Genomic DNA, 9771 nt, shown 5'->3' with positions numbered 1-9771 from the left:
GAGTACCTGTGGATTTTTTTATGACGCTGTTGTACGTCATAATAAACTGATGACGTCATTTGATAACGCCCGACGCCCGAACTGCAAGGCGGGATATCATAGGACGTTAAATTATGGCACGAAATTGCATCATAAACATCTAATACTATATCAACAAAAGTTCAGCTCTATAGAATACATAACTTCAAAATAAATTTTGCAAATAAGCAAAAGCTACACAGCGTTGCTCAATTGTTCTGGACCGGAACAAAAATTTGAGGTAAACACCCAGAGGTAATTTAACGCCGTGCTTTGTGAACCGATTATTCACAGTGTGGTCCAACTTGTAGCAAATAAAAAAGGCCTAAATCACACACAAAAACATTAACAAATATATGTTGATGTCTCAAACAGACGAAGCGTGGCCTAATTTGTTGTAGATGAAATAAATCAAATACAAAACGCGAACAAATATTCTTGAAAAGTTCGTCTTAACCAATGTAGAAAATAATTTTGCAGTGTTCCTTCCGGTAACATCTGTTTAGCAAAATTACCTCCGAAAGCGCCGATTAAACACTTGTAATATGAGTAAAAGGCCGACCGGAAAGGCGCGTTACAAATTACAAGACAACCTTCGTCCGACAGCATGTAATGATAAGCTTTGTAAACTAAATTTGCTGAACCGGCGAAGCAAGTTTCCTACTCATACAGTCAATTCTACAAATATGTTAACATCAATGCAAAGGTGTCATAGAACGCAGTTGTTTTCGTGTATTCTGGCGTTGCTGACATGCTTGTTGTCGGCGGTTCAAGCAGGCATTTTAGAAAATGCTTATTCGAAATAGTTTTGCATCGAAGCAGAGACTACTAGTAGTTTTCGTCTTTCATCTCAAGGTACAGTTTTCACAATCGAATTTGGCCCATTTTCTGTGCCAATTTAGAGATTTTGGTGAAAATCTACTCACAGAACAGAGGTTCTTATAACTAAGGGTAAATTTTTCTTGTTGAGAGAGGAAATACTTGACATAAATTTTATCTATAGAATTAGCCAAGGGGTACCTAGAAGAGAAAAGATTGGTTAAATCTAGGAAACATATTGTTAAGTTCATTGAGCTCTGAAAATGCCAACAAAACTGTATTTTGTCGGATATTTGGGGGGTTAAAAAGGTGACAAAAAAGCAAAAAACGCGTTCCTCTTGATTGGAAATGGCGCTATGGTCCAGCGCTTCTCATTGGTGTCAATGCGGAAGCTTTTGAGATTTATTTAGATTTTGCGCTGATAAACGTTGGTGTTGGCGTGGAGTTATCTTTAACTTGACATTCATTCATTCCTAGTCGAGTTTTGCTCTGAACCTTCCCTCTCGCTGAATTGCATCCGTATTACCAGCTGTTAGTGTTTGGCTGTAGTTCGATTTCAGACTTTTCTTAATTTTGGTGTTTACTTGTTTGTTCAGTTTAGCTAATGTGATGCATTTAAAAAAGGCTTAGCAAAGATCACTGAACAGAATACAAGTTGTGTATCTTTTCTGGCAAAAAGATTTTTGCTTTTCAAGCTTTTTTATAAAATCTTTTGCATTAGATTTTGACTTTGAGCAATGTTGCTAATTTTTTTGTGCAACTTTCTTAAGTTAAGCATACTGCTGTTGGTTAAAAATAAGTGTATTTGCAAGATAAACACATACTATTATCATGTTTTTAAACCAGATTACAATAAAATGCTCCAATTTTGCCAGCCTAAACATAAACAATCTAATGACCGAATTGAATTTTCAGACAATTTTTGAACAAAACTACGAAACTTTTATTTATTGAACTGCAATCATTTACAGATGTAAGTCACCACAATCTACTCATATGCTGTAAAAATTTGGTGCTTGCTTTTTATTCCACGGTAAAAATTTCTGGTGTGGCCCTGCGTGCAAACATACGGTGCCATGATGGCTATAAACTATCCGGGCCCGGCCACTGTGGTCCGAGGTATCACGCCGCCCCACTTCGAATCTGAAATGGAGCGACAGTCGATCATGAATAAACTTGGAATGGGAAATTTAATGACAAAATTTTCAACGAAACCAAAGCGCCTGGAGCAAAGAACATTCCAGGTTTGAACATGAAAATATTTTGTGATTTGTCTGCTTCAATAAAACTCAGTTGCTTTGAATGATTTTGCATTGTAGCCAGTGGTGGGATTTAAATGTTTTGTTAGTCAGTTCTGTCACAAAAATCATATTTTTCAGCCGGTTCCGTTATTAAAACTCCATTGACAGTAACCGGTAATGCTAACTGGTTCGCTGATCTCATAAAATTTCGTGAGACGGTTCTATAGAACCGATGCGAACCGGCTGAATCCCACCACTAATTGTAGCTATTACCAAATGTTTATTGCACTTTTATAAAAGATGTTAAAATTAAATATACAGAAAACTGAGTTACAGAAAAAACAAAAAGAGCTACCTTTTAGTGTTTTTTTAAATTTTCGCAAAGTTACACATATAATATATATAAATATATATTATACCCATCAGTCAGATTTTTATTTTGTTAAATTAACTTTGTGCAGTTTGTCGAATGAAAAGTAAGTAAAGCACTTTGTTGGGAACTTGTTCAGATCTTTGGCTTTTCTGGCTTTTTTCCAGTGGCGGGACCCTTGTGTTTTTGCTTGTTAAAATGTGTGTGTAATAAAATGCTAATGTAAAAGTAGTGTCCAAATTGAATGTAAGGGTTAAAAGTATATGCAGTGCAAATATAACCGATGGTGTGTGAAAAGCTATTAAATTTAGTGTTTGTAAAGTGCTTAATACCAACTCCAATTCGCCTTTTTGTGCATAACCTTGTGTATAACCAAAATATGCTTTAACTGGAATATGTTTTTATTTCATTATAAGCTCTACTTGGATTCACTATGCAATAATAAAGGACCAATTGAAATGAAATTACTTTCTATTATCTGTATGTAAGAAAGACTTCTTTCTTATTGTGTTTTTTGTCTTTTTTAGGTGAAAATGGAAACTCGGCAAGTTATTTGGTGTCGTCAGTTCCAGATTGAAGGAAGTTGTAAGTATTGCTTGATCTTTGTTTTCTTGTGCAAGATTTTGTCAGTTTCACTCATATGTGGTTATTCAGTTCCCTTGAGACAATTCACGTTTTTCTTAAAAATGCATTGGCATTACCCTATTCATTGCAAGAAAACATTTTTGATACATGACTTTGAACATGCAGCCAAACCAGGCTTTTCAGTCTTACTTTTCAATGTAAGGGGTTGTACTAAATACTGTATGATACAGCATGCGAGTGTATGACTAAAGACAGTAGCTAAGACCAGATTATAAACTATTTAAAGTCTTACCCCAACTTAAAAAGCCCTATTTGTCAGCACTTTCAAACGGTGCAAAATAGTAATTTTTTCATTAAGTATCTTTCTGTTCCAAAAAACTTCATTGCCAAGTAGTATTATATCATGCTATACCATGCCCTAAAGTACGGAATCATGGAGTGTTTAGAATGACTTCACAGGCATGACATTTTATCGCAACAAGTCTAGACCATATGGCAGAAATATTGATTTTGGGGTGTCTCTATAAGATTTATGAAAATAAACATCAAAATAGATTCACCTAATTAGTAGATCGATACTAAGTCATAAAAAGGACAAGATTGCTAGATTTTTTTCAGGTGGTTGTTATTCGGTGTTTATGAAAAAAAAAAAACATTTGGCTTTTCGATTTTTTTATATCATATTAAATTTGTCTTTATTTTTACAATTCTTTTTAAGTTTTAAACAATAAAAAAAGATATTAAATGTTGTAATAAAATTTTAGGGTTAAATATCAAAAATCTATCATTTGCTGGTAAAAAAAATCCAAATTCGCAAACACAAAACTTTAAGATTATCCTGAAAATTCAATAATGTGTTGTTTTTAGTAAACATCAATGAAATCAAGGAGATTCGCCCTGGTAAGAATTCTCGAGACTTTGAGAGAATGCAGGAAGAAGCAAGGAAGATGGATTCGATGGTTTGCTTCACAATTTTGTACGGAACTGAGTTCAATCTCAGGACTTTGTCTGTGGCAGGTGGGTGTGTGGGATTTTTTTGTTGTTAAAGGGGGTGAATAAAGCAATTTTCTGTTGCTTTGTTACTCAACTTTTTTTGCAACGAAAGATCAGTTTTTCTTTTCAATAAATCTGCCGGTGTGTGAGGGGTTTGTTACCGGGCCACATACTTGCTCAAGGTTCACATTGAATCAAAGTTGTAATGACTGTAATTAGTTTTGCAAAAAAGGTGCCAACCCCTGACCTATATAATTATGTGAAGAATTTTTGATTTTTAATAAAAAATGAAAAAATATTTTACAAAAACTGTTGTTGTTTTTTTACTCTGAAAAGGGTACAAAAACAATGTTGCAATATAAAAAACAAACAAGTGCACATTGCGCCCAATTGAAAAAAAAGAAAGTAGCAGACTGAATTGTAATAAAAATATATACATAAACTATTTGATCCATCCTAAAGTCAAAGATAATACAGGAATTTCACAGAACAAAGATCATTGACACCAAGCTTGTAAAGCAAAATCTGCAGGAAAGTTTCTGAAGGTTGTCCGAGACTTTTAAAGTTACAAATTTGCCTACTGTTGTTTTAACCAGCAGAGCATAGCCCAGAAACAAAATCCGATAGTTTTCACCCTTATTATGGGTCCCCTTCCCTGAAGGGGACGCATCTTGATTTCACTCAGTTTTTTTTTCTGGTTTCCCCGGTGAAATTTGTCCATGCACTTTTGGCAGGAAACGTTTGGTGCATTTGGATGAAACTTTCTCAGATGGTAGATATAGTTGTGCAGATGTGCCATCTGCTTTGTTTGACTTGACAACCCCAGTATTTACCCCGCTAGCCCCAAAAGTGTAAAGCGTTTTTGTATGTTGCTGCGCACCACAAACGAAAGATTTCTGTGGTGTAATGGTACAAAAAAGGCGACAGAACATATGGTACTTGTGCTTGTGCATTAATTGGTGAACGTTTTTGCACATGCCAGTTGTAGGGGTGTTAACAGCCTTGTGACGCCAGAAGCGTTAAAGAATGTTGCTAATAACACCTCTAGTGGTCAGAATTTTAAACATCAGCCGATTTGGATAAAATTTTACATTAATGTTAATTGGGACATTGTGGTTTCATATTTTTTACTTTTGGGGTGTAGAACCCTATCAGCAGTGTCCCGGGAAGCCACCAAACTTTCCCGCCATTTTTCGGTAAATCCCCCAAGTTGTTATACACAACAGGAATACTACACTAACGCAGCTTATTTCACATTTCCAACGTTGTAATTTTCGCACACAAAGAGTCATCCAAACTTATTTATGCGCTTTCGTTGCTTTCTACGATGCTATTCGTAAGTGTTCAAAAAACAAAACACTGAGATGCAGTATATTTTTAAACTCAATAATTAGTCTTGTCAAGTTCTAAAAATAACTCCAGCTGATTAGTAAAGATTAAAATTCGTAACAACGATGTGTACTATCACTACTGTGCGTCTGGATTTAACTCTGTTTTTTTATTCATATTTCTGCTTGTTTTTGGTTTCGGGCCATCGTGAAACAAATGCGTATTGTTGTGCTTGTGTGCGCACACACTCGCAATGCGAGCAAAGACACTCAGCACCTTGTGTGTTGATCTATGTGTCGCAGCGTTTTGGTTTCGTCATGTTTCGTTGCATCGCCGGATGTAACCAGTAATCCCCCTAAAATGGGTGATTTTTTTTCAACAAATACAGAATTAACTGAAATTTGGACAGCTTGTAGAATTTGTCATTTTTAGCTGTCAATTGTTGTGTTTAACCCTGTAGACCCCATATTCACCCTCTAGCCCCCTAAAATGGGTGAGTTGTTTAAAGAATGTCAGAATTGGTTGAATTTTGTAAAGCTTGTAGAATGTGCAATTTATAGATGTCAGTTGTTGTGTTTTACCCTGTAGCCCCACCATATACCCCATTAACCCCTAAAATTGGTAATTTTTTTAAACAATGTCGAAATTGGATGCAATGTGGATAGTTAGTAGATTATGTCATTTTTAGGTGTCGATTGTTAAGTTTCATCATATAGCTTAAACATTTACCCAACCAGCCCCCTAAAATGGGTTGGTTTTCAAACAGTGTCAGAATTGGATGAAATTTGGACATCTTGCAGAATTTTGTTATTTTTAGGTGTCGATTGTTGTGTTTTGCTTTATTTTGCCACTATTTACCCCTTTCTTTCCTATAAATAGAACAATAAATAGGACAATGTGTGAATTGAATCAGATTTGCATAATTTAAACAGTTAGTAGCATGATTATTTAGAACAAGAAGTGACCACAGTCTTTTTTTAAAACTCCAAACTGACTGATGGTTATCTCTTGAAATGCATTGTTTTTAACTTCGGCATGTGTGGGGGGCCCATGAGTTTCTGCCTGCAGAAACAACTAAGGTTATGAAAGACAGTGGGTGATATGGGACCCAATATAAAATATGTGTAGGGAATATATCAACGTTTCAAAATAGGTTATAGTGTATGTGCAATGGCAATATGTGCTGAGCCACCCTTCTAGTTTCACCATGATATTAATTATTGCAACTGCATTTAATCTAGGAAAACTCTTTGAGGCCTTGGGTTTATAGCTCATTATTTTTTATTTGATATATATTGTACACTAACAAGGGCCTTTTTTGACTTTTTACACCAAATGTAAACCATAGCAATACATATTTCTATATATGTATGCCCACTTTATCAAACAAGTCCTATGTTTGAATGGTGGTTTGAAATCTCACAAACAATTATTTGATAACAGTAAATTTCCCAACTGCTTGACCTTTTATTGGCACTACCATCTGCTTTGTTTCCGTTAAAGATGCAAATATATTTGTCATTGTTTGTCTGTTGTGGGATATAAGAGTCTTTGTTTTTCGATATGAATGCAATATTTGCACAAAATTAACAAAGCACATAGTTACGCATTAATTTCTGCAAAAACTAACAAAAAAATTATCATATATACAACTACATTACATTTTTTGACATTTTTTTCACCAACCAATTTAGTGTTGAAGACATTTATGTTCTTTGGTGGCATTGACCTTTGTAAAGATTTTGTAATGATTTTTTTACTGTAATCCTGTTTCTATTAGTTAATATTTAACTAAGATGTAAGAATATGGGCTTCAAAAGGCTACAAAAAAGATATAAATGAAACAAAATTTCAAAGTGTTTTACCAATAAATAAATATGCATTTTTCCTTTTGAAATGTAAGATTTTTTACTAACCAGATAAAAAAAATTAAAACCGACAAAATTCGTCGTAACTTGTGGCCCAAACTTCTAGCAATGATTAATTTCTTTCAGATATATTCACAACACAATACAGTTATAAGGCAGGATGTATTACATTGTGTGTCGGGCAATTGTTGTTACCCACTCCATGTGTATTGGCACAAAGGAAAATGTGCATGCAAGATGTAGTTAAGCGTAGGATGCAGGAAATAGGCCTTGTGCTGGCGTCGCTGTATTCCTATTTTACTACACTTCTTCTGTTTTATGAACAAGTTGCCACTCTTTGCACAGCACTGTTATTGTTTTTTTGTGTGTGGTACTGCAAAAGTTTGGAAACCATTGTTTTTGTAACTTCTGGATAAAATGACATAAAAATTCTGTCTAGCGCTGGTTTGTTCCATGCGTTTGGTCAAGAAAACATGGTTCAAACTTATTCAAATTTAGTCACATGTTAATCAGTTGTCCAAAGTTGATCCTCCCAAAGTTTGAGCCCAGATGACCTAGCAGTTCACCCACAGCACCCTAAACCATCAAATTTACAGAAACAGTTGTACTTTAATAAAGTACATGATCCAGGATTTTCATACTTTGCTGCTTAGTGCATTGTAAAATATTTTACATGATTTTGTAACTTTTACTGAATTCTTGCATTTTTTACCCCTTAACCCAGAAATATTTGGTTTTTGGTTTACCAGTCTAATATGCTGAAATTTTAAACATGTGTTTTTAGTGTGTTTCTTGTTCGTTATTTAAAATTTGAGCCCAAACAGCCTAGTGGTTACCTTTACAGCCCATAATATAAATAAATTTGTAAACCTTAGAAAGCAATACTAAAGTTTAGGCAACCTGCACTTGCATACCTTGTTTTACTAAGTGTGGTTCTTACAAAAAAAATAGAAACAACAACATACATGTGAACATTTTACAATATTATTTTCATTTTCTTAGCTCGTCAGCCAGCAGAACGAGATGTCTGGGTACGAGGTCTGTCTTGGCTCACAATTAACACTTTGCAAGCGCCATACCCTCAACAAGTCAAAATGTGAGTGGTTTTACTGATATATGTTCCCCCTCATGGTATATTTAATGTAGTGCTCTGAATTTGGCCATTTTGATAACCTATGTATCTTTGGGTTCGTGGTTTTAATGAAACATAAACATGGTTAGTTTTATGTTTTTAAGATAAAAAAATTGTCTTATGGCTAGATTTTACTTACGAAAACTTCTTGCTATAGTTCTTTATGTCCATGTTAAACTGTTTTCAATAAGGGGGGCAAAAATCACTGAATAAATTTTGCTATAGATATATTTTTCTGTCCATCTTAAACAGAAAGTTACTAGAAATTTTTTTGAAAATGTTAGTGAGACTTGTTGCAATGTTTTTTTGGTTATGTTACACAAATTCTGTGTTGTAAACTCTTTAATCCAATTTTCAGGTTCCTACGAAAAGAGTTCTCTCAAATTGTCTGTCGTCGCAACGTGTAAGTTGGTATATATCTGTTTTTGAGCCACCCAGCTTGAGCACACAAATACATACACCTTGCCTTATTTGCAAGTAGAAACTAACAGTTACATGTCAGTTTTATTGTTGAACAATAAAACAAGGTTTTGACTCATAGCTTTGATATTTTAACTGCTTATAAGTTTCACTATGTGCACCACATGCACTCTTAACATCATTTGGCTAGAGGATGTATGTAGGAATGTGTGCATTTTATTTTGTTTTGGTAGGTTTGTGTTAGGGATGGGCAAAACTAGAATCGACTTTAGCAATACTATTTTACAATGCTAAGTCGACGCATGACAAACAGACGAATTTGTCATAAAGCAAGATTACAACAACTAGCTTTTTGTTGATATAAAGCAGAAGTAGGCAACCACACTTTCTGCTGGTTTAGGCAGTCATAGTTTTGCGGCACAGGCCACAATGAACGCAAGGTTTAGAGCAGTGATTCTCTACTCTATGCTGATCTGGTACCACCTAATTACCTTTTCTTTCACTGCATACCATCTAAACCAGTTGTTCTCAACTGGTGGTCCATGGATTCTGATTCCATATTGTATATTGAAAGAGTATCAAAATTTCAGCTGTTAATAATTTTATCTCACTTCTTAAAAATTGGTTTGAAAGAATTGTTTTTCAAGCCCAAATGGTTGTTTCGTACCCATACTTTAAATCTTGCCCCTTATACTTACTTAAATCTTGCAAAAAGAAATGGTCCACGGTATTATTTTTTCTGGGCCGGTGGTCCATAGCCTGAAACGAATTGAGTACCACTGATCTAAACCCTGTTTGGAAAGTTAGCCTTTCAAAAAAATGTCCAAAATACTATTTTCCCCCAAAACCAAGGCTAATCAGTTGGGTCAGTTAAGTTGGATTTCATAATCTGACTAGAACTTTGTATAGTAGAAAACTACTCACACCTTAAAACCTTTGGCATACCATTAAGTGTTAAACATACCACAGGTAAAGATTCACTGGTTTAAAGTGATA

General features: G+C 34.7%; 1 protein-coding gene across 2 annotated transcripts in view; it reads left to right on the top strand.

Moving 5' to 3' along the window:
* The first annotated feature begins 1757 nt into the window (after positions 1–1757).
* The window catches only part of LOC145218745 (1-phosphatidylinositol 4,5-bisphosphate phosphodiesterase gamma-1-like), a 34602-nt gene continuing 26588 nt past the window's right edge, over positions 1758–9771 (top strand). For both annotated transcript variants that reach the window (XM_080086158.1, XM_080086163.1), the window contains exons 1-5: positions 1758–2081; positions 2976–3033; positions 3901–4050; positions 8226–8319; positions 8714–8758. In XM_080086158.1, coding sequence (XP_079942284.1) covers positions 1914–2081; positions 2976–3033; positions 3901–4050; positions 8226–8319; positions 8714–8758 — 515 coding nt within the window. In that variant the 5' untranslated portion in view covers positions 1758–1913. The remainder of the gene's footprint in view (positions 2082–2975; positions 3034–3900; positions 4051–8225; positions 8320–8713; positions 8759–9771) is intronic.

Source organism: Phallusia mammillata, chromosome 1, assembly GCF_965637545.1.
Source record: "Phallusia mammillata chromosome 1, kaPhaMamm4.hap1.1, whole genome shotgun sequence".
Taxonomy (NCBI): domain Eukaryota; kingdom Metazoa; phylum Chordata; class Ascidiacea; order Phlebobranchia; family Ascidiidae; genus Phallusia; species Phallusia mammillata.
The sequence above is the reverse complement of the archived record's forward strand: the minus strand, read 5'-3'. Positions and strand labels throughout refer to the sequence as shown.